The sequence below is a fragment of the Alternaria conjuncta genome, assembly GCF_024043145.1.
Source record: "Alternaria conjuncta strain BMP 0040 chromosome Unknown scaffold_2, whole genome shotgun sequence".
In the NCBI taxonomy this organism is placed as follows: domain Eukaryota; kingdom Fungi; phylum Ascomycota; class Dothideomycetes; order Pleosporales; family Pleosporaceae; genus Alternaria; species Alternaria conjuncta.
Window position 1 is genome coordinate 1,119,849 of NW_026250091.1, and position 22,837 is coordinate 1,142,685.

At 52.9% G+C, this 22,837-nt stretch overlaps 12 protein-coding genes across 12 annotated transcripts; 4 read left to right on the forward strand and 8 right to left on the reverse strand.

The window, feature by feature from the left end:
- Nucleotides 1–437: 437 nt before the first annotated feature.
- Nucleotides 438–1,900, forward strand: J4E85_001488 (uncharacterized protein; the record flags this gene model as incomplete). The annotated part of the gene is made up of 4 exons (XM_051465773.1): nucleotides 438–462; nucleotides 521–679; nucleotides 750–1,361; nucleotides 1,416–1,900. The coding sequence occupies 4 exons, from the start codon at nucleotides 438–440 to the stop codon at nucleotides 1,898–1,900; spliced, it is 1,281 nt and encodes a 426-aa protein (XP_051330330.1).
- Nucleotides 1,901–2,383: 483 nt separating this feature from the next.
- J4E85_001489 (uncharacterized protein) lies at nucleotides 2,384–3,409 on the reverse strand (the record flags this gene model as incomplete). Its single annotated transcript, XM_051465774.1, has 1 exon — nucleotides 2,384–3,409. One exon carries the CDS (start codon nucleotides 3,407–3,409, stop codon nucleotides 2,384–2,386), a length of 1,026 nt encoding a protein of 341 aa, XP_051330331.1.
- A 393-nt stretch (nucleotides 3,410–3,802) lies between these two features.
- On the forward strand, nucleotides 3,803–5,198 carry J4E85_001490 (uncharacterized protein; the record flags this gene model as incomplete). The annotated part of the gene is made up of 2 exons (XM_051465775.1): nucleotides 3,803–3,975; nucleotides 4,022–5,198. The coding sequence occupies 2 exons, from the start codon at nucleotides 3,803–3,805 to the stop codon at nucleotides 5,196–5,198; spliced, it is 1,350 nt and encodes a 449-aa protein (XP_051330332.1).
- An 853-nt stretch (nucleotides 5,199–6,051) lies between these two features.
- On the forward strand, nucleotides 6,052–6,924 carry J4E85_001491 (uncharacterized protein; the record flags this gene model as incomplete). The annotated part of the gene is made up of 1 exon (XM_051465776.1): nucleotides 6,052–6,924. The coding sequence occupies one exon, from the start codon at nucleotides 6,052–6,054 to the stop codon at nucleotides 6,922–6,924; it is 873 nt and encodes a 290-aa protein (XP_051330333.1).
- Nucleotides 6,925–7,002: 78 nt separating this feature from the next.
- J4E85_001492 (uncharacterized protein) lies at nucleotides 7,003–7,918 on the reverse strand (the record flags this gene model as incomplete). Its single annotated transcript, XM_051465777.1, has 2 exons — nucleotides 7,003–7,734; nucleotides 7,868–7,918. 2 exons carry the CDS (start codon nucleotides 7,916–7,918, stop codon nucleotides 7,003–7,005), a joined length of 783 nt encoding a protein of 260 aa, XP_051330334.1.
- Nucleotides 7,919–9,166: 1,248 nt separating this feature from the next.
- Nucleotides 9,167–10,126, reverse strand: J4E85_001493 (uncharacterized protein; the record flags this gene model as incomplete). The annotated part of the gene is made up of 1 exon (XM_051465778.1): nucleotides 9,167–10,126. One exon carries the CDS (start codon nucleotides 10,124–10,126, stop codon nucleotides 9,167–9,169), a length of 960 nt encoding a protein of 319 aa, XP_051330335.1.
- Nucleotides 10,127–10,626: 500 nt separating this feature from the next.
- Nucleotides 10,627–11,595, reverse strand: J4E85_001494 (uncharacterized protein; the record flags this gene model as incomplete). Its single annotated transcript, XM_051465779.1, is given in 2 exon segments — nucleotides 10,627–11,388; nucleotides 11,407–11,595. 2 exon segments carry the CDS (start codon nucleotides 11,593–11,595, stop codon nucleotides 10,627–10,629), a joined length of 951 nt encoding a protein of 316 aa, XP_051330336.1.
- A 655-nt stretch (nucleotides 11,596–12,250) lies between these two features.
- Nucleotides 12,251–13,768, forward strand: J4E85_001495 (uncharacterized protein; the record flags this gene model as incomplete). The annotated part of the gene is made up of 1 exon (XM_051465780.1): nucleotides 12,251–13,768. One exon carries the CDS (start codon nucleotides 12,251–12,253, stop codon nucleotides 13,766–13,768), a length of 1,518 nt encoding a protein of 505 aa, XP_051330337.1.
- A 131-nt stretch (nucleotides 13,769–13,899) lies between these two features.
- J4E85_001496 (uncharacterized protein) lies at nucleotides 13,900–14,939 on the reverse strand (the record flags this gene model as incomplete). The annotated part of the gene is made up of 2 exons (XM_051465781.1): nucleotides 13,900–14,867; nucleotides 14,921–14,939. 2 exons carry the CDS (start codon nucleotides 14,937–14,939, stop codon nucleotides 13,900–13,902), a joined length of 987 nt encoding a protein of 328 aa, XP_051330338.1.
- A 320-nt stretch (nucleotides 14,940–15,259) lies between these two features.
- SFC1 (Mitochondrial succinate-fumarate transporter) lies at nucleotides 15,260–16,559 on the reverse strand (the record flags this gene model as incomplete). The annotated part of the gene is made up of 6 exons (XM_051465782.1): nucleotides 15,260–15,425; nucleotides 15,476–15,914; nucleotides 16,000–16,195; nucleotides 16,270–16,319; nucleotides 16,378–16,425; nucleotides 16,493–16,559. The coding sequence occupies 6 exons, from the start codon at nucleotides 16,557–16,559 to the stop codon at nucleotides 15,260–15,262; spliced, it is 966 nt and encodes a 321-aa protein (XP_051330339.1).
- Nucleotides 16,560–17,524: 965 nt separating this feature from the next.
- J4E85_001498 (uncharacterized protein) lies at nucleotides 17,525–20,570 on the reverse strand (the record flags this gene model as incomplete). Its single annotated transcript, XM_051465783.1, has 6 exons — nucleotides 17,525–19,151; nucleotides 19,199–19,438; nucleotides 19,485–20,176; nucleotides 20,226–20,334; nucleotides 20,381–20,397; nucleotides 20,544–20,570. The coding sequence occupies 6 exons, from the start codon at nucleotides 20,568–20,570 to the stop codon at nucleotides 17,525–17,527; spliced, it is 2,712 nt and encodes a 903-aa protein (XP_051330340.1).
- A 106-nt stretch (nucleotides 20,571–20,676) lies between these two features.
- J4E85_001499 (uncharacterized protein) lies at nucleotides 20,677–21,936 on the reverse strand (the record flags this gene model as incomplete). The annotated part of the gene is made up of 1 exon (XM_051465784.1): nucleotides 20,677–21,936. One exon carries the CDS (start codon nucleotides 21,934–21,936, stop codon nucleotides 20,677–20,679), a length of 1,260 nt encoding a protein of 419 aa, XP_051330341.1.
- Nucleotides 21,937–22,837: the final 901 nt, after the last annotated feature.

Below are 22,837 nucleotides of genomic sequence, written 5' to 3' on the forward strand. Positions count from 1 at the left end.
ATCTATCTATGGCGGGTTCTTCGGTGGTGTGCTCAGTCGACATTCTGTCGATCTTGACGTGTATGGCGTTTAGCATTTGTCAAGAGCGCACATCGTCAGTATAGCTAGAAATACCAAAACAAGATTGAGTTAGTTTCCGTGTGTCATGTGAAGTATCAGTTCCAGCGCTGCATTCCACGTTCGGCATGAAATCTTGAACTGTTCATGTTCGGTGTGTACCTAACACCTGACTAGCTGGCCATTTCGGGTTAGTACGCGATGCGCGGCTGCTTGACGCGACCGGAGGCCGCCATCAGCAGCGCATGCAACCAGACCTGTCGCCTTCCATCAGCAAGAGACATTTTAACATCGGATACGTCTCCACTACACTTGGGAAGATCCCTCGGAGTGATTAGAGGTCCACCGAAGCACTCCGCAGGCGTCGTAGAGCCGCCAACATGGCTACGAATGGCACACGAAAGGGTGAGCTGAACTCCGCACCCCTCCCCGGCGCCGCTACGATGGAACTAATGTACCGCAGCACCTTCAGCCACAGAATCTGGAGGCAACTCTAGCCTACTGGACACAAGCGCAGTGAAAGACATAGTCAAATCGGAGAAAGCCAGGATCAAGTTGAAGATCAAGAAGCCGGTACCGAAGCCGTCGATATCTGGGAACTGGAAGGAAAGCGACGCGACCAGTACGTCACCCACAACGCGCTGTATCTGTACATGCACGTGAGTCTACACAGCGGTTTAACATGTTATTAGATGTCGAGACCAAAGCCCCCGCTCCGTCGACCACCTCGCCTGTGATCAATCCTCTGGACGAGAAAACGATTGCCGGCTTCCCCAGCGGCCGACCCCTAGACGATAAAGTGGACACAGTACAGTGTAAACACTGTCGCCGACCCGTACTTCGCGCATCGTCTGCGGCGCATATTCGTGAATGCTTGAACAAGAAGCAGGAGAAGCTAAAGAAGAAGAAGGAGGCCAAGGAAGCCAAAGACGCAGCTCTGCGGAAAGAGAAGGGTGAAGATGACGAGGGCGGCAAGTCGCGCAAGTCAGCCATTAAGGGTGCCTCGATAGACGGCGATGGCGCAAAGAAGGGCAAAAAGCGGAAACTCGACGGAGACGCGGAGAAGGCGCCGAACGCCAAGAAGAAGAAGAAGGATGAACCCAAGCAGAAGGGAGCAAAGCCTAAAGGCCCAGTCGATGTTGAGAGGCAATGCGGTGTCTCCCTACCAAACGGCGGATACTGCGCAAGAAGTCTGACTTGCAAGAGCCATAGCATGGGTCTGAAGAGGGCCGTTCCAGGACGAAGTCTACCATATGACATGTTGCTGGCGCAATATCAGAAGAAGAACCAGGCTAAGATTCAACGTATGTATCCCACGATCACCCAGCTAGAGACATTGTATACTGACATATTCTTAGGGTCTCTCATTGATGCCAACGCGCCCCTCCCCGAAGATCTCGAGCCCTCGGGCGCTGTTGATTCCGACGAAGAGAAAGACTCTATAATGGCTGCCCTCTCTCGACACCGGCCACGGCCCATGGCAACATACACGCATACCTCGCAACGCTCGAAATACCAATACATCCGCATGAAAGGCATGATCCGCTCAGCACTTGGCGCACCCCCAGGCGGAGGCGGGTCCATGTTCTCGGGTGGTGATAATATGAGCACTGGAAGGGGAATGGCTCTCGGTATGATGGGCGCGCCATTGAGTGCCACCAATGAGCACTTTCCGCAAAGCGCTGGATTCGGCGCCCCGCTGAGCGCTGGTCTGGATGGTGGAGCAGGGAGCAGGAGGCCAAGTGCTATCGGTACAGGCGGACCCCGACAGATACTCCCTGGACAACTACCCGGACCTGGCCAACAGCGGAAGGGCAGTATAGCGAGTGTTAGCGCCATCTAGGAGGAGGCTCTTCTTCCTAAAAAAGCCATGTTGGAGGAGCCGTCCTATGCTAAGGGTAAAGACAATGACGAGGAAAACGTTACGAAGACGAACGTTGACAATCCATGGGAGGGTATGGGAATCGAAGCGTACAGAGATGCAGTGGCGTTCACGGATGGGACATGACTTTCACATGATGGCTTTACATGGGGTGGCACGCTTCGGCAGGGCTATGGAATGTACCCTCGGTTTTGGTTCATGTATTATTTGGGGTCGGGAGTTTGACATGATACCCTCTCTGTTTTTTATGATTACCAGGAGTATTAGACGTTGATAGTGTGATTCGATCACATGAAATCAATGGCATTCCTTTGATCTTTTGCAGAGGCCTGATCTCTAGTCTAATGCTGACGAGATATTGGGAATGCTTCTAGGGAAAGACGATTAGAAAATAACATGGCCGATGTGCGGCGAAAGCGGACAGTGTCTTAGTAGACGACCATGTTATGACTCCCCTTGCATACCCCAATATCCCACTCTCTGTGCTTTGGGTACCGTCATCTTGAAATGCAGATCGTCCTCATCCTCCCCGCTTGCCAATGCATTATCGTCGTCGTCTCCAATATTGTATTCTTCATCGTCACTCCCATGGCGGTATTTGGACTGGTACAGATTCCGATCAAACTCGTCATCGTCACTCATCTCGTCCTCAGGATAGTCGTTGGCGTAGTAATCCTCTGCATTTTCGTCTTCGTCATCCGTGTCGAACTCTCGGTCGCTGCTCTCGTCGTTATCCCACCAGTCTGCGTCCTCTTCGCTGATAACTAGAAGACCGACTGTGCCTGTCGGGGCAGGGGCGTCTGGTAGAACGGGTTCCCGGACGTAGTGATCGTATACGTATTCGCTGTCAATATCCATGGCGTCGCCATCAGCCATTGTGCCATCTTGGGCTGCGAGGGCTGCAGCCTTGTCCGGGTGCCGTTCTGCAAAGCGTTTCGCTGGCACTTTGGGCTTGTGTTTCGAAGGCGAGGGGAGGGATATTTCGAGATTATCTACCTTCTCCACCTCTTTTGACAGGGCTTCTAGGTTGCGTACGTCGTTTTCTGAGGGCTCGGTGACGGGTGGTTTCCGGTGTATCGAGGGTTTGGCTGAGTGGTGTAGTGCGCTGCCGGCGCCTGGCCGCTTTCGTGGTCGCGGTGTAGAGTCTGGTGTAGGTTCTGGTATTGGTGCTTGCACTTGTCCGCCTGCTGGGATGTTTTCCTTGGTGACCTCTTGTTCCTCTACGAAATGCCGTTTTGCACCAATCCTGGACACGGGATCGAGGCGAAAACGGCGCGCGAGAGTCGGCGTGGGTGGTGTTGATTCCTGTTGGACATCGTCGCCCGGCTTGGTGAGACGCTTGTATGCAAAGTCGCTGCTTCTTTGTCGCTTGATGTCCTTTTCGGCGTGTTCGATCCTAAGAGAGTCGACAGGCGCATCGGTGCGCTTCCGCTTGATGGAGATTGTATTGGGTGGGAGTTGGTACGACATGTTTGTGGCAACGAGAGAAGATGTAGTTCTAGCAAGCAACGTCTGGTCTATTCGATGCTCGCAGCTAAGTATTTGGTGGTGAGATGGTGCAGCGAATCGGAGGGGCAGCGCGGGGAGGTGACATCAAAGCATTCCACATGCCGCGCAGGCAGAGCCCCAGTCCGCTAGCGCGATCTACACCCGCGTGTCACCCGTCGACTCTCGAGCGCTCCCACGCGATATGATCATGAGTCCTACTAGCACCGACACGGCTTGAACATGCCCGCCTGTATCCACTCGTACAGTGTTCGTCTCCCTTTTGAAGACGTCCCTTCCTCGTAGAAGTGTATCGGCATCTCCGCAACTCCGCAGCACATCCCCGAGAGCACCTCGAACGCGACGACACTTCCCATCATGGATCGCATCCGCCAGATATTCGATCGCGAGAACTCGTCGGCATCGTATGAGCCACTAGAAGGAGGGTCTGAGCGGCCAGATGGCGAGCGTATCGAGCGCGAGGATCAGGCATTTTCGTGGACGGACTATGCTGTCTTCACCCTGTTGGGTGTCTCCATGCTATGGGCTTGGTGGGTACCTCAGACACCACTGCAGCCATGATACTGACTATACTAGGAACATGTTCTTAGCAGCAGCCCCGTACTTCCAGCGACGCTTCGAGTCCAACGACAACCTCCTCCGCAACTTCCAGTCCTCCATCCTCTGCGTCTCCACCGTAGGCAACCTCGGCTCCATGATCGTCTTGACCAAGCTCCAGGCTCGTGCCAACTACCCCAAACGCATCGTCGCATCGCTCGCCTTGAACGCAGTCGTCTTCACCCTTCTCGCCATATCCACAAAGTTCTTCTTGACCATATCCGTCGGTGTCTACTTCGCTTTCCTCATGCTCATGGTGTTAAGCGCCAGCCTTGCGACAGGCCTGTGCCAGAACGGTGTCTTTGCATATGTATCGGGCTTTGGAAGAGAGGAATATACCCAAGGAATCATGTCTGGTCAAGGCATTGCCGGTGTCTTGCCTTCCATCACCCAGATCATATCGGTTCTGTCTGTGCCTAAGAAGCAGCATACCGACGGAGCGCCGCAAGAGTCGAGCACCTCTGCCTTCATCTACTTCTTGACCGCCACGGCTGTATCCGCTGCAACATTGGTAGCCTTCTTCTACCTCCTCTCCAGGGCTAGCTCCAAGCAGCGCATGTCGCAAGCATCATACGACCAAGGACCCGAATACGGTCCGACCCACAACGAGCGCAAGAGTGTACCGCTGACGCGCATGCTCAAGAAGCTCTTCTGGCTCGCTGGCGCTGTCTTCATCACCTTTGCAATTACCATGTTCTTCCCTGTCTTCACGCCACAAGTACTAAGCGTACGCGATCCAGCAACGGCTCCTCGCCTTTTCCAACCAGCAACTTTTATCCCCTTAGGCTTCTTTTTCTGGAACCTTGGTGACCTCATGGGTCGAGTGGGACCCGCTCTACCTGCCCTTCGTCTTACGCATCGTCCACGCCTCTTGTTCTTCCTGTCTATCGCGCGTGTACTCTTCATACCTTTGTACTTCCTCTGCAACATTGGTGGGAAAGGCGCCGCCGTCAACTCTGATTTCTTCTATCTCTTCATTGTACAGCTACTCTTTGGCATAACAAATGGCTACTTGGGTAGCAGCTGCATGATGGGTTTCGCTGAGTGGGTCGAACCGGAAGAACTTGAGGCAGCAGGAAGCTTCATGTCGCTATCTTTGGTTGGCGGTCTTACTACGGGAAGCTTCCTCAGTTTCTTTGCCGCGCAATCCTCGTGATCTAAGGTGCTTCTGGTAACATGGCTCCTCCACGCGACTAGCATCAGCGGTCTCATTGGTAGCCAGAGACGTGTATAAAAGAGTTCATGAGCAATACAGAGTCCCTCTTCTCATCTCTATCATTTTCCACGAAAGACAATGGCTACACAAATCATCTACATGGTTCTCAGATTCCAGCTCCACCTCCGTACTGCTCAGCAGATTAGGGAGGATGGAAAGCGTAGGAGACCCTCGTTCAGTTGGGCGGAGAAGATCAGGCATGATCAGGATTTCGCCCAGCTTGAAGACCGTGACAACACATACGATGAAGTGGAGGTGGTAGCTGCAGACGGTGGGCGGTGGAAGACGAAATTAGTCCATAGCAAATCTTGCGAGGAAGACGTACGAATCTCTGGCCATAACCCCGTTAAGGACGTCGCTCGGCAGCTCTTGGTCGATGAAGCCAAGAAGCATATAGACGAGTTCAGGGCAGCCGGTATCAAGGTGACAAGAGCTCCAAAGTCTCTATGGGATGTTTCGGAGCTAAATGATCACATGATGGATAGCACTTTTTACGTTGTTCATCAGCCGATGACGCTTGATGATGGGACTAAGAGTGTCATGACTAGGTATTGGTGGGAGGTTGTCGCTGTTAGTTTTGGAAACTAAGATAGGTTAGAGACATGCATAGATCAAACGTAGGTGGTAGCGGGTAGTAGCAAATGTTGAGATGTGCTTTCACGCAACCGTACTGGTTTGTTAGCAAAAAGGGTCACTCCACACAAAGCTTGTCCATCGCGAGGCCTAAGTTATATTACGAGTACATCCATCTCCTATTCCGAGCCTTCAGTCAAGAAGTTGCCCAAAACCCGAAATGTCTGTCAACTCCGTCTACCTAGTCATCCATTCCCACTCACGTTCCGAAGACAAACCCTCATTCCGCGTCGCCTCCGCTGAACTACCTAAGATCCCTTCTCAGTGGACCGGCCACGATCGCATCCAATATGAATACCCTAGTGTCGGCGTCACCATGTCCGGTACCACGCTCGCTGAAAAATGGTACATCGAACTAGAGTACCCCAAAAATCCGGAGCAATACCTCGAGATCGTCGCGTGGTTCAACGATCTAGAAGCAGCGGACAAGAAACTGGCTGATCGCGTGTTGCAAGGCTGTAACCCCGATGCAGACACGGGCGAAGAGGGTGATACGGGGAAAAAGAAGGTAAACGCGATTTGGACAGATCCCTTGGACGGCAACACAACAGCATTCTACCGCATTGATTCAAGGCAGGAAAATCTCGACGGAACATTCTCGGAAGCCATGCGATCTCACTGGTGGGAAGTAATACGCGTCGATCTCGAACAGCCAGACGTATACAGCGCGAAATGGAATGAGAAAGACCGGTCATCCTACCTGGAGACTTCGGAAAGGATCAACTCCCTTCTGACTTTGAAAAGGGCTCAGGGGCTGAGCGAGCAGGAGGCGGAGGAGTTGGACGGGCTACAGAAGGGATTGGGTTGGGTGGGTGTCAAGAGGGTCAAGTCGCACGATTATACTGGTGGGTATGTCAAGCGGAGCGAGGAAGACAGCGATGGAGTTAAGGAGTATCTCAAAAACGAGAACGTGCAATATAGTAGTGAAGATGAGGAGGATCTGAGGGTGAGGAAGCTAGAACCAGGCTATGGGAAGCTGGACGTGGAGGATCGTGAGGTCTTGGGGGACAATGTATGGGGCGACAAGTTGTAGTCGCACAAACGCTGCGAGGATCGGTCCATTTTTGTTGCATTGCAGTCTTTTTGGAATATTGATACATAGGCATGCTCTTTACAAAGCACCCAGTTCCTTCAACTTGCTAATCATGCCATCCACATCCTCTACCTTGACACCACCCTTCCGTGGTGGTGGCTCGGTGACCTTTACTGTCTTCAATCTGATCTCCGTGTCCAGCCCATAGTCGCTCAGACTCTTCTTATCCAGCTTCTTCTTCTTCGCCTTCATGATGTTGGGTAAACTAGCGTATCGGGGTTCGTTGAGGCGCAGATCCGTGGTGATGACCATGGGAAGTTTGGCTTTGATTGTTTGCACACCACCGTCGACTTCTTGGACGACTTCGACGGTTTGATCGTTGATTGTGACTTTGGAGGCTTGTGTTGCTTGCGGCCAGTTGAGGAGCCCTGCGAGCATTTGTCCTGTTTGACCCGCGTCGTCGTCGATGGCTTGCTTGCCTAGAATTACAAGATTGCTCTTTTGCTCGTCTACTACTTTCCGTAAAAGCTTCGCGACGCCCAGTGGTTCTAGAGCGTCCTTCTCTTCTACGACTACGTGTATGCCTCGGTCTGCGCCCATGGCCATGGCTGTGCGGAGGATGTCTTGGGATTTGGGGACGCCGGCGGAGAAGGCGACGATCTCTTCTACGTTGGGGGCGTTTGCGTGGTGGGCCTTCTTTTCGCGCATGCGGACGGCTTCTTCGATGGAGAGTTCGTCGAAGGGATTCATCGAGTGCTTGACGTTTGCGGTTTCTACGGCGGTTTGGGCGCGGTTCACGCGGGGTTTGACCTGATCGTGGTGTCAGTGCCATTCGCTGTTGGGACGGCCGTCTTGAGTGCTTTCATCCTCGGAGCCATTCTTTCAAGCCTTCAAGTGTCGAACATGCATGCGCCATGTCCATGTGTTGGTGTAATGGACGTACCGCATAGTCAATAACCCGCTTGACGGGCACTAATATCCTCAGTCCTGACATTGTGTGTATGTTTCCTCCTCAGTACCGGGCAGCGTAATGTTTCGGGGGTATCACCGGTAATGATGCAGAAGAACCAGGGTGGGGGATAGCATCGGAGCTGCTTCTTGCGTTCGCGCTGCTTAGCCGAGGCTTTTTCCGATGTCCGCGGCGGCCTTGGCGGGGCGATATCGTCTGATCAGGAAGCGCCACTCCTGCGCAACTTGAACTGTGTAATTTAATACATGATTTTTCAGTATGCTTCGCAGAGCTGGTGGAACTTACTTTCGTGGACGTCTCCCATGTCTTCATATTTGCGGAAGAATAAGCCCATCAGACATGCTGGCAGCTTACTTCCCTGCTTGCTTGTTCACGATGCCGAATCATGCGTGGATTGCCTATTCGTTTGATGAGCTGAAGATTGCTCAGCGCGTATTTATGTTCTTATAAGCAGACTCCATCTACTGCTCTCCAATTCTTCAGTTCCAGACCCATCCTTTTCATCCACAGTCAAAGTTACATTGGCAAGGGCTTCGCACATCATGCTCAATATTCTTGTCATTACACTAGCAGGAGATACATCCACTCCATTCGGTATATCAGATAAGATTGAGCCTCGTCTGATACAACGAGCAGCGGTCCACGAGTCCCGCACGGTAAAGGACGCTATCGACTGCCTCAGTACAGAATGGCCAAATGCTATTCTAGTCCAAAGCAATCACATCCTGGAGAACGAAGAACCGAGCACCACGCTACGTAATCACTTGATCGAACGAACCAGAAACGGCTGTACTACAATATTCACGGGATACTTCCATTGGCCAATGTATAGAGTGGACGCTTTCGAGGCTCTCTTCAAGGACGGTTTCGGGCTTCAGTGGGAGTCAGTAAGAAGTGAGAACGTAATTACTGATCTTGTACAAAACGATCCTGGTTTGCTGCGTACCACGGTCCTCTCCCCAATAATCCAGAATCAAGACCTCCTCCTCCGAGGCGTACCTAAAGAACAGGCCGTATACCGTGCTCGACAACAGCCGGAACGTCTCGCTTCAGTAGCCTTTGCAGCAGTTGGCTCAGGAAAGGTGGGTTTCATAGGATGTGGAGGTGACGAAGTGGACAGACTGGTCTTGGCTATGTGTGGATTAGACCGTCCCACAGATGCTCCTGGGAACTCTTTCAAGAGTTTCCACGGAGACCATTGACTTTACAGGTGTACTCACGATCCTTCTACGTCGGTTTCTGTATTCGAATGAAGATACGTAGATTACATATTCAAGAGTTACCCAAGCCCTCGGCAAACTGTTGACAACTTGCACAGAACCCAAAGGTTCTGGCGGCGTTATACTCCCAACACTGCTGTGCGTAGTCTGGTGTGGTCGTCCCACAGCCATCACCTAATAACACGCAGTCGTATCCATTGCTGAATGCATCAGTCAGGGTTCCACCCACGCACTGGTCGGTGTTGACACCTGTGAAGAACAAGGTCCTAATGCCCTCTTGATCCAGAAACTCCTTGAGTGGAGTCGTGGCACCCCACAACCCACTCATCCTGTTCTTATGGATCCAGACGTCAGGCCTACTCTCCAACTTGCTGCCTTCGACATACATGGCATCAAGTGGAGGGTAGAGCGCTGCGTTCCAAGAATCGCGCATGAGTAATTTGCCCCCCTCTACGGTTTTCCCGTCTGGGAACTTGAGCATCCCGCAGTCAGCACCGATACCACGGTAGAAAGACTGGTTTTCTTTGCCATGTCGATCCATGCTCACGCTTCCTTCTTGGTGTCCAAAAGCGTCGTCGGCTTTGAAATCTGCATCTTCCGGAATGGAGAAGAAGCCAAATGCGCGTTTCACAGCTGGCGGCATCTCTTTGGCTTCTTCCTCCGTAAGCCCCCAATTTACCCATACGACTCTGATGCCAGCCTTGCGTGCAGCTGGGATAGCGTACTTGACCAACTGTTCGCAGGCAATGTGACCAGGACCTTTTTGACCGCGGCCGAAAGCTTCGGAGAGAAAGAAGTTTTGCATGTCAATGATGACAAGGGCGGATTTCGAAGGATCGATTGTGATGGCATCAGCTCGTGTCTGGATGGTGTGTGTGGGCCCGGTAGTTGGTGACGAGTGCGTAGAGGGATGAGTGAGGTCAAAGCCATTTTTGGTAGAGTGCGACCAGAAGTTTGAAGGTGATCCTATCAAGGCTTTTCGATGACTGTTGAGAGGGATAATAGACGACATGATTGTGAGAACAGATGTTATGCTAGATTGAAGTGATCAAAGATCGATTTTTGATGGTATATTGTGCTTAATGTCTTCATGAAGATGCAGAATGGTGTGTGTTAAGTAGATAGATGATCATACTGGCGATGAACATAAGTCTTCAAGCAGTCATCGGATGCTGTGGCCACTATCAGAGTGCCAGATAAGGAAGGCCATTAGCTCACCTGCCGAGGTGGGGTAGGCCGGGGTAGATCCGGAGATAGTCGTTTTGTCGAGGATATGACCAAGATGTCTTTCAACACACATATGTATGTCTAATGCGTAGTACGAGATCGATCTGGGGTGGAGATCGTTTGCGCAGAATCATCGAACAGTTGCGTAATTGTCTGATGGACACTTCAGATGAATGTAGCTTCTGAAACGATACCAGCTGCGCGTATGAGCGCGGCGAACACGCATGATACACTGGAAAAGAACGGAATATACAGGAAATGGTCTCCTACTGGTTGTATTGGCTGTTACCGGGTTCCCGCAAGCCGCAACCTCGCAACTTGCACAAGCTGTGGTGCCTCTTCTTTGTAAAGGGCCGCGCTGTCAGAGTCGACTATCATACGCAAATAATTCCTGTATTCTTCTTCATGACCAATAGACTTGTGATACTCCGCAAGTTGTAACATGGAAGGTTTGTGTCCAACGACAGACGCCACATGTAACCACTCTCGCGCAAGCTTCGCGGCGCTTCCGCGTCTCCAGGTCAGTAACCAGTTGAGCGCATGTCGTATGCTACCGTTTTCTAAAACAGACGAGTTCGATGCTGCCACTTCTTGATAGAAGCCAGTGAGGTCCAGTATGGCTTGTCTGTGACCGGATGCTGCTGCTTTGCTCGTATACCGCAACCACTTTTCGCTTGTTTTCGGCTCATAGGCTGCGAGTTCGTAGTATGAAAGCGGATCATCACCTTCGAGAGCGCCTTTCTGGAAATATGACTGGGCTTCTGCCTGTACTTTCGGATCTTTGTCTGCCTTGAGTAGATAACCGAGCGCATTCCAGGGTGCTATAAGGGGAAATTGCATCGCATGCGTTAATGGCCTTCCAGTTTGATCATTAAGAGTTGAAGGCTTGATGGCTTCTTGGTATGCTTTTATGGCCTCTTGCTTCTGTCCTGCTTGCTCAAGGAAGAGTCCTCTTAGAGTCAAAACTTCAACTACTAGAGTTGGAGTCTTTTCCAAGGTCTGCAAGTCAATCGTGTCGAGCAGCTGGCGGTATTGGGCGATATCTTTCTGTGGAAAGAGCCTTACAATCTCTTGAGCGGGCTGGTTGCCCAAACTGCCAAGGTAGACGACAGTCAGGATGTGTACGATCGCGAGAGGATCCCCAGCTTGCGCACATCCTTGCAGAAGCATAACAGCGACTTCTTTGTGCTGACTAGGAGGCAGTCGAGCTCTTATCTCTGGATTGCTGAGATCGGGTACTTTGAATGTGGCCATCGCAAGAGATGTAATATCAATTAATCGGACGTTGTATTCTGCTCATGTCAGTGCCATCTATAGAGGGGAGTATGGGCCGCGAACCTACTCTCGACTATCCGCAAAACGTTATCGCTATGGGAAGTTGTTTTCGTTTTCGCAACGAAGTCATTGTAGATGCTCAGAGCCGTACGCGGCTCGATATTGAGTACGCTTTGTTGCTTGCATATGGTGTAGAAGCCCAGTCGAGCGCGAGTATCAACTTCAACACGTGCTTTTGGATCCAATTTTCGGTTGATGGAATAATTCTGGGTTCGCATGCCTGTTGCAAGCCAATGCGAGGCCATCGGATATCTCGTAGCATTGTAGCGGATGGCTAGAGTTGTTTGACGCGATCGGCACGACAAACATGGCTCTAGACGCGCGACTGCGCTTGCTGAGCGTAATACTGCGCGAGGAGTCGACATAGTTACGAGATGACTGCTCGACAGTTGGTGAACGGCGATGCGGTAATCCTTGGAATTCACCAGGCCCGCTAGTCTCGGGGGTCCGCAATGGCCGCGAAATCTTGGCACGCCAGAATCTTTTCCACATCGCGCGATCCACCAACGCAGCAACGACAAGAACAGCCGCGGTTCGTACACGACGCGTATCAACCCACAGCAACGAAAACGCAATGGTCACTACACGAGGCGGAACAGAGACGCCAGGCGCACCGACACCGACGCCGCGCAGCTCGACAAGGAAAGCCGCAGGAAAGCGAGAACTCGAGTCGCTAGAGACGCCGACACAAACGAAAAGGCAGAGGAAGTCTGCGCCCACGTCGTCCTCCAAGAAGAGATCTGCCAAGCAGGCCGCCGATTTGGATGCGCCTTCACAAGGACTTTCGCATGAGTCCGTAGAGGATATCTCGGACACAATCGCTGTCGCCGCCGCGCCTGCGACCCAAGACCCTCAGACGCCGACACAGGATGAATTTCTGCCACTCCGACGCCGATCGAGCCCCCACGTTGTAGTCAGCAGGAAGTCGCCGGATGATTCGACGGCCACGGACAGCTTCGGTGAAGGCAGGGAAGAGGCACCAGCAACTTCACAAAATCCGTCCTTTTACACACCAGCGCAGCAGCCTGGTTCAGGTTCAGGATCAGTATACGCGACGCCCGCCACAACATTTAAGCAACCTGAGGGATCACCTACACCCAAGGCTAAGACGGGAGATGGCCAGACGCTAGCACCAGGCTCAGCCAAGAGAGGCAGAGGCCGCCCGAAGAAGGTTGTAGAGACGCCGTCCAAGTTCCCTGACGAGATTCCAACGTCCTCGTACGAGAGCAGCACAGCTCCTATACCCTCGCAAGGCGACGCGCCTCCTTCAGCACAACCTGAAAAGACGCATAGACGCTTTGGTAGCGAGGAGCCTGCCGAGTCGCAAGATTCGCCCGTTGCGATCAAGCAAGGCCACAAGCGATATGAAGCTTCTCAGCCCATCGAGTCACTACCCCCAACGCAAACAAGCCAAGTCGACCAGGACGAAGCAAGCGATTCGGACGACGAAGCCCCCGAGGTAGTCACCACAGCCGCTGCAGGTTCGAAAGCACGAGCTGCGCAAGCCGAAGCCGACCGCGCGCAGAAGGCTCAGCAAGCAAAGGAGCAGGCCAAGCGGCAAGCGCGCGAGGAACTCGTTGCCGCCCAACAAGCTGCAAAGCGCGAGCATGAGGAGAAGAAGGCAAAGAAATTGGCGAAGAAAGCTGCCAAGGAAGCAAAGGCTGCCGCCGGGCCCCTCGACAAAGAGCCAGAAGTTGCGTCACGCATGGACATCGACGTATCAAACGGTCTCCTGCCCGCTTCCCTCCTCGAAACCATCGACGACCAACGCCCTCCCACGCCACCGCCCCAGCGGCGCGGAAAGACGGAGGAGGAACTCAGGAAGGAGAAGCTCAACCACCACATAAAGTTCCTCGAGCGCGTTGACAAGCCAGCGAAGGATGTGAAGAAGGGCAAGCTCAGCGTAGCGGTTTTGGCACAGCAGAACCGGGTGCTGCCGCCCAAGGTCAACAGGAATACGAAGAACGTACGTGAACACTGGTTGAAGGGGCGTGAGATGGACAAAAAGGGAGGGAAACCTGGCGTTAGGTTCGGGAAGAAGCTGGAGAGGAGGCCGCATGGTAACCGGGGTTTCTTGAGGAATGGAGAGTAGATAATAGCACAGTGTCAGTCGGACTTGTGCAGTATGATGCGAATGATATCCATTGTCATCTTGACTTTTATGCTTTTGATGATAGGCTTTGTCTCCCATCGTTCTGTCTACTCCCATACCTGCGATGCCATCTACCGCCGTCCAGGCCTCTTCGGCTTCGCAAAACCCTTGCTCTCCTCCTTCTTCTCCACCTTAAACTCGTCCAGGATAACCTGCTCAGTAATCTCATCCGGATCCGTCGCCTCAATCTTCTTCTCCACCTTGAGCCCACCATCGTTCTGCGCCAGACTGACCACATTGCCCCTACTCGCTGCATACAGCATCCTCTCCCTGATCTTCGCTCCGCTCGGACACGTCGAGATGAATACGATACTCGCAGCAGCGTCGTCATGACGGTAGAACGAGTACCGTGGCTCCTTAGCATCGATAGCCTGGGAGAGAGTCGAAGGCGTCGCTGACGAAGAAGACACAAGCTGAAGCGTCTCGGACGCGCCGTCCATGCGCAGTTGCACGAGGTTATCCGTTCCACCCTGTCCCAACTTCTTCAACGCGCCGCCAATCTCATCATCAGCCCGAATAGCGATCCTGCCTCCTTGGGCCAAACCCTGGCCGCGTGTGCCTCTGCTCTCCAGGGCCTCAGCAGCCTTGATATCCTGCAGCGATTGTTCCTCCGCTGTCAGCGGGTTGTCAGATGCTGTATGCGCAATGTGTTTCTCCCAGCCCTCCGGCGTGAGCTCTGATGCTTCGGTCGTGAAGACACTCTCGCTGAAATGCTCTCCGCCTAGTTCGCGCACGAGTGTGAGGCGCGTGGATGCGAAAAGCATTTTCTGGCGTACCGGCGCGGCATTGGGTACGTATGTTACGGCTACGAGGGATTTGTCGGGTGAGGAGAGCGAGTCGGCGCGGCGGAGGAGAATGTACAGTGCGGCATTGGGCTGGATGCTGGATTGGAGATTGGAGAGGTCGGCGAGGAAAGTCGATGCTGACGAGGATATGGTATCGCTGGGGATGATGGTCTCGTTTTGGATTGTGGCTAGGATTCCGCGTTGCGAGCTTGAGGTTATGAGGCTGCCGACGGCGGATTTGAGCTCCTGAGAAGCTATGGGGGTTGTTAGTGGGGTGCGAGGTTGGAACGCGCTGGAAGATCGTTACCGGAGATACCAGACTGCATCTTGGCAAGGTTCTACTGCAGTATCTTCTGTGGTTTTCGGAACACTCAAAGAGGAGGCTGCGATGTTGTTGAATGTACTGATTTGAGCGTTTACACTGACGTCGAACCAGCGGTGATGCTGTCCTATAGTGGGGCAGGTGGGCTGGACGGCCGATGCACCTTGGCGGCCCTGCTTCTATCATGCAGTCTGGTTCCTGAGGTGGCGTCTAGAATGCATATATTGTGGTATGTCACAGGAATTGTATGCTGCAATATGCTTGGAAAGTAACCTATACTCATCGACAGGCGCTCTCCAACAGACCGGAAAACACAATGATAGCTCACTCCTCGTATGCCCCACCAGGGAGCATCTCTCTTCCTTTCTCCAACACACCCTTCAGATATTCGTACACGGTAAATGTGACAGCTTGGCCGGGGGCTACTCGCATCACACGCGGCGTGATACCTTTGTAGAAACTGCGGATACCTTCCTGCTTCCACATGTCGCTGTGAATTGTCAGCTAACACTCGAAAGTTGGATGCGCCCGAAGACTTACTTTCCGATGTTTACTATCCTCTGAATAGCAGTTTGACCTGCCTCCGCAGGCGTCTTCTGCAACCTCGTCTTGATGGTGTCAATCGGCGCGTTCGTAAACGGACCAACAGCACCGCTGATCAGCCCGATCAGACTCGTCTCATAGCCCGGCAGATCTGTTGTGCCATGGTACTTCTGTAACTGTGCCCTGAGTTCCGAGTACGCGGTGAAGTTTGCTGCTTGATTTGTTCCCTGGCGCAACGCTGTGAGCGAGACACCACGCCATAATGCGCCTGCACCTTCTTCCTTGATGACGGTATACATGGCATGCGCGGCGTTTCGGTACTTGGGTATATCGAGCGGATCGGCCATCGAGTGGTGCTGCGCTTGAAGACGGATCTTGACGACCTCCATGGGTGTGACGACGAGAACGGCCTCCGTGACACCAGCGGCAAGACCAGCTGTAAAGTGTTAGTATTCGGTCATTCTTGAGTAGACTCTGTTCCGAAAAGATGCGCCTTGCGACTCCGCGAGCTTCGAACTTACCCATAAACGTAGACTTTGACGCAACATTGCCCTCTTTGTCCGCTAACATCTGCTTATACCACTCATAACTCGTGAAGCGTATGGCCATCTTCGGGACGATGCCTGTGAGAACAGCGCCTAATCCCTTATATAGGCCTAATGCTGTCTCCCTCTTCACGATCTCAGTTCCGGTCGTAATAAATCCGCGCTTCTTTGCCTGCAATGTATACCAATCAGTGACATTCTGGATAGTGTATGCCGACCGCTTCGAAAGTGTAATTTGGGACGTACTCCTGGAGCGCGAGCTCGTCTTGACAGTTGCATACGGACTTTGATCGTATCTGATATCCAATTAGACTCAACGCGCAGATAGTGTAGGTTTGGGGAGTTGTAACTCACCGAGAGGATGACACGCGAGTGCCTCCATCATTCCAGCACCACCACCGGCTTCATGTCGCGTCAGTATCCTGCCATCGCGGTCGCATACCCTCTAAATTCACAACTTGAGGCTTACCGATCAAGTTTGTGGCCGCCGACGCGGGCTTCTTGCCGCCAGGCCCTTGTACTGATTTCGCAGACATGTTGTGTAGAGTTGGAGCGCAAGGGTTCAGGAAGGTGTTTGCTGCGAGGAAATGGGACCAAAGGCCGTCCAAGGCGCGAGCACGTGGGGTTACACGAGATTATGAGACTGGAGGAGCGACCCTGAGCTGTAGCCCAATTTTCGGAATGGGAGCTGTAATGCGCTTTAGAAACCTCGGCTTCTAGAGATGACGACAGAGGGAGAGCAAGCAAGCTAATCAATAGCAACAGCCATGCAACGGGTATCAAGAAGGAGACTCGAAATGAGGTTTAGGAAAGCGAGGAAAACACGAGCGCAAGGAAATCATTCAGTCATATTCCATACATTGCTGATCAGAAGCCTGCCTTGACTACCCGCGGGTGTGAGGACAAACACCCATTTGCTCCGCCAGCCTCGGCCCTTGCGTGAGCCCAGACCGTGTGTCTTAGTGTCGACTGGCACGCGTTTGTCTGGCAGCTGGCAAACAATGGGGTACCTTGGCAAACCCCGGATTTCGCCTTGGGTGGGCGAGCGGAAGTTACGATGCGCTGATGTCGTTCGGCCGGCGATCGGCTCGAGGAATTGCGTTGCCGAGCCACAGTTGCCCAGCTGCCCAAGCCATTGGCCGTTCATCATGGCCTGCTTGGGATGATAGCACATGCAATCCTGGTGTTATGCCTGAATTCGAGTCTCGCGTGTTTCCGGGTTCGCGCTTTCACAAGCTCGTGCAGGCGAGCGTCTGATGATGGATGAGGGGTGGAATGATCGACATGTGAAAGTGTGGAAGATGACGTTGGAGGGGCTGTCGGAAACTCTCCGCTGCGAGCCCATCCCGAAAGCGGCCGACGTGCACGTGCGCGAAGATGCCTCGGAAGATGCCTAGGTAATCTTGACTGGTCTACAATGTGTTCCTCGGGACGTACTGAAGAAGAGATGAAAATGGGTATATTCTTACTACATCAAACGCTTCCCTCGGCAAACCTACAATCAGATGAATCTGACCTCATTGAACAGACTTGACCTGACCTGCATCAACGCAACCAGCTCCAACACAAAGTTCTGCAGTATGACCACGTTTGTAATGATGTGTAGCAAGCTCGCCTCTCGAATATCATCGTCTTCTGCATCCTCAGCACCTGTCGCCGCGTCATCAGAAGGTTCCTTCGGTGGTGGTTGGAACTTCGATAGCATGACCTCTACCTCCTTTGATCCAGCCGGCCGGCGGAAGCGAATACGCCTCTTGCCGAACTGACTCATCCTGATCTGTGATATGCTAGCGTCGACGTCGGACATCAAAGAAGGCTGCTGTACGGCGTATGTTCCTGACATAGGGGACGATGCTCGGGCAGGTGAACCAACGAGTGTCTGGCCTCCATATCTTGATGGTGCGGGTGATGTAGTGGGGGTGTTCCTTGCTTCAGAAAGAGTTTCCTTCCTGCCTCTCGGGGATTGCGCCCTGGAGGGCGTCGTCGGTTGGTTACGTACGTGTTGTGGTATTTGCGGCGTCCAAGATCCAGCTGGAGTTTCTGAGGGAGGTCGCGCAGGCTTTGACTGAGGCGTCGACATTTTTGACTCCTCCACGAGATCCTGATGGAAGCGGAAGGCATGCTTACGGTTCGCGACGTGCTCATCCCAGTCCTTGATATCGCTGCGCAGGGCATCGACTTGCGTCTGGAGACGTTGCAGGCATGCAAACAGTTGAGGAGTAGCAGAGGACTCCCATTTCGGAAACCTTTCTGCCAGGAACATGGCGCGCAAGTTGTCATTCGTGAACGACTCGACTTCAGGACTGTCGCTTTCGAAGTGATAGTCGGCAGGATCCACGGATAACCATCCTTCCAGACGCAGTTGTGAGCAGGTGCCGAGCGTAATCAATGCCTCAGTAAGCGCCAGGTTTGTCTCGACATCGTTTGTAAGGAACCTCAGTAGTAAATCCATGAGAGACTGGAAGAGCGGATCTTCTGGAAGCAACTGATGTGGATCCACCTCCCTAGCTGAAGCTTCAGTCGAGTCGAAGTATCCTGGACTCTTCGAAGACGTCGCGGGTAAAGCGATGGTCTTCAAAGAGCAGGGATGTGACTCCAACAAACTCAGAGTATCCTTTAGATAGTTCTCGTACGCTTCATCAACACCTTCCAAGCCGGCGAGATCGATGGCGAGGTTTAGGTACAGCTCAAGCTCCTTGTTCAGGGATCCAACAGTTCTATTGTGTTCTTTATGATGCAAGTTCATCACCTTGACGAGGGATCCGAGAGCGTATCCATGGCTTTTGCTCAGTATCACAGTCGTCAACTTCAATGATGCAATGACCGTCTGTGGATTGCGCGATGCGGTGCTTCCCAAGACCAAGTCGACCAGATTAAACAAGGATGGGTTCAGTTTGTCTTCATCTTTATCCGATGCAGTAAGCAGCATAAGTGACTGACGGCGCTTGACAGCTGCGGGGGACCGTGGTGTCGTGGTAGACGCGTAGTCCAGGAGTGCGAGTAGATACTGAAGCATCATGTGCACGAGCTCGGGGTGGTCAAGCGCATCTAGTATATGGCGAAGGTACGTAAGTACCGCGACGGATGAACCGCCATCGGCGTCGGACGACTCAAGCAGTGAAGGGTATCTGCACGGAGTCAGCCATGATATTGAAGACATATGAGAGTAACACACAATAGCTGCTGGAGGAACAAAGCTTGGAAGTGGTCAATCAATGTTACTCTAACATCCAGAGATCTGCAATGCTCGAGCACATCTTGCCAGAAGGCAAGGTAAGACAAGAAGGTGAGAAGATGGCTCTGGAAGTCGGGTGTGAAGAAGTTCTCTGCTTGTGGATTGGGCTGCATCTCGGTGTAGTCGGAGAGTAGTAAGACAGGAGGCAGGTCATGCGCGGGGTGGAGTATCGACAGCTTTCTGGACAATGTTAGCTTCGTTGTCTCGGGTTCGGTGCGCTTCATACCTGCTCATCTGGCTGTATAGTGCTCCCAAGCCGGTCGCCATGAGCGTAGGCAGATCGCTGTTGACGATCCACTGTTCCAGATCCATGGACCTAGACGCAGACTCGAATATGTACAGCAATCCGGTGCGCGCAAAATCCCCGATACGGCCTTCGTGGTGGACATGGTCGATGAGCTGATAGCACAACGGAAAGTCCTCTTTCTGTGTGACGCCGGCGAAATCGGTTTTGGGGTTCAGCACTCGTCCCTCGCTGTTTGCGGATGTGGTCGTGAACCAGACATGCAGAATCTCTGGCTGTAGCCTGATCTTGGCTGCGATGCCGAAGAGCAGCTCCACGATGTCAGCCTCGATGTCCTCTCCTATGCCCATGCTGCCAGACCCGACTGTGCGGTCGATGAAGTTCATGAGCGAGGCGGCGAAGACGTCGTTCTCGAGGAAGTCCTCTTCCTCGCTGTCGATGAGGGCATTGTAGAAGGCCACGGCGTCCCTAACGGTACCCTCATCGTGTGCCGTCGCCGCGATCTTGGAGACGGCCGTATATATCTGCTGGGCGGCGGCGAACTGCAGGCACATGTGCGGCGCGGGGGATCGCGACTCGTCGCTGAGGATGGCTGTGAGGGCCTGGAAGCCGCGCCGGATGTTGCCCAGGGCTTCGCGGTCGTGGGCGAGGTTGGTCGACTTCTGCCATGTTTGCTGCCATGTGTCAGACTCGCAGCATTCCGGGTGACTCAGCCAGGCGTACCAGTATCTGATTGTAGCGCTGGCGGAAGCGTGCCAGCCGCTGTTGCGGGTTGTTCGGGGCGGCCTGCTTCTTCTTCTGGGACGAGCCGCCGAGTAGCCTCACCCACTTGCTGTCGTCAGTGCGCGAACCATAGCTGCAGCAGGGCGAAGACGTACGAAATCCATTTGATGTCCTACTCACCCCGCATTTGCGCCGTGTACGTGGGGTCCAAGGGTGGAAGGGAGTGATGTCGACGCGGAGCGCGCCGTCGTGGAGCGAGCTCGAAACCAATCGCGTTGCATCCTTCTCCGCACGCAGTCACCATTCACAACACACAACCTTGGAAAGAGTCTTGGGAAAGCACATTTGACATCAAGTATTATTAGCATTATCAAGACTCTACAACTGCAAAGAACACGGAAACATCGCAGGCTATGGAAAATACGAAAATTCACTATGCAAACAGTCAGACTCAGATCGCAGCCTCCTCCTTCGTCCACTTGACCTCCTTCTTGACCTTGTCCCCATTCAGCGTCGGCAGCCCACTCATACCCAACATGTAATCTCTCCCCTTCAGAACCCACACGAAGAATGAAGGTACCTTCCATCCAAATACGGCACCAACGCCGCCTCCACTACCGATGGGGACAACCATAGACTCGGTCGTGTTAGCCGTGTACACTCTGTCCTTGCCCTTGGGTTTCGCCTCTGGAAGCATGGGGTTGTAAGAGAGCAGGTCGCGCTTGATGTTGGTGACTAGGGTAGGTAGAGCCAGGTTGATGTCCCAGTAGTTGTTGCGCGAATATGATGCGATGTCGCCGAAGCCGTAGACGCGGGGGCCTGCGATGTCGACGCGAAGGGTGGAATCGTTCGTTACGAGGTAGCCCTTTTCATTGAGCAATTGATCTGGCAGCCACGACGAGTTTGGTTGAACGCCGTAAGCGGGAACGTAGAGGTCTGCTTCAAGCTTGCCACCGTTATTGAGGGTCAGCGCCGTGCGACTATCTTTTGTCTGCGTTGAATCGACCACTCGCGTGTTGTAGACAATCTCCACCCCGAGCGCTTTGAGTTTCTGCTCTGCAACTTTGGCGATTGCAGGCCGGAGACCGGGGAGAAGCTGCTTGTCCGATGTGATCAGGGTAACGTCAACTTTTGGCTGCACCTTGCTGAACCATCCTGGCTTGCCGTTGCGATGCTCAGCAACTTCGCCCGCCAATTCTACGCCTGTCGCGCCTCCACCAACGATAACAATCTTCTTTGCCGATGCGATTTGCTCGTTTGCCGAGCTGATCGCGTTCAGGGTACTTTGAGCATCGGCGCTCATCGAGAAAGCTTGGAAATAAGTCTTGCTTCCAGTTGCCACGACGAGCGCATGATACGTCAATGATTCGTCTTCTTGTCCCTTGTTGCTGCGAAATAGGAGGCGCCGCGATGATGGCTCTAGACCCGTAGCAGAGGCTTCGATGAAAGTAAAGTCGTCTTTGGAGTATTGCTTGAAGCCCTCATGCAGATCGAAGAGGACCTTGTCGGTCGACATGCGCTCGGTAGAAGCTGCCACTCGTGGAGAGGCAACCCTGAAGTACCACTGTGAAGATGGCGAGATGTTGTAGACATGATACTTGGCGTCATTCTTTGCCTTGAGAGCTGGTAGAATGTGCTTCAGGATGTAATGGGTTGCCTGTATGCCCGCGCCCGATGCGCCAACAATGACAATGTTGCGTTGTTCTGACATCGTGAAAATGGTCGTGCAGGAAGTCGGAAGTGATGTAGAAGTAAGTATATGAGATGATCTGTGATATGCTCGATATGTCTCGAAATGGGATGTTGAGATGCAATGTGTTAAATGATCTAAAAGCCGAAGATGCGTTGCTCTACATATACTCACCTCTTCAACCGCGTATGCACCGAGCGCCTGTCATCACCTGAACGACGGACCAATTTTTCGGGAAACTTGTAATCAAGCACTGAGCCCCAGTCACATCAACGTAAGGCCCTACAGACATTTCCTCGCTGCGTCGGCCGTTAACGCGTCGCGATAGCACACAAGCGAGGTTTGTAATGAGGGAAGGGCAGACCCGCCGGTCGGATGCCCACAGATCCGTGAGACCGACAGTTCGTAAGCACATCGCCAAGGCATCGGCAGCTCTCATTGGTTCTGATGCTCAAGGACGCTGCATTTCCGCTTGCTGATCCAAGGATTTATCAATCACTACTGTCTTTTCCATTCACAAGCTTTATTTGTTTCGCGTTTATGGAATTTAGTCACATTGAATGAAGAATGCGATATCCCACCTACTCCCCAATGGAGCCTTGAACACCTCCAGATCCCATCCACAAGGCACACAAGAGGTTTCTCAATCAGAGCATGCGCTCAAATCAAGTCTGCGATATCGTTTTCATCCTCCCGTTCATCGTCATCACTGTCGGAGTCGCTGTCTTCGTCGTCCGTTCATTCCACCAGCCCATTTCCTCCATGCGCGTCGTTCATGTGCTGGTACACTGCCCCCATTTGTGAGAAGACCTCGAGACACACCCAGCATATGTGTCCGTGACAGACGTTGCACTCGACGTGGTTGCATCCGTCGACTTTCTCGATAAGTGTGGCGCAATTTTGGCATTCTTTCGTACCAGCG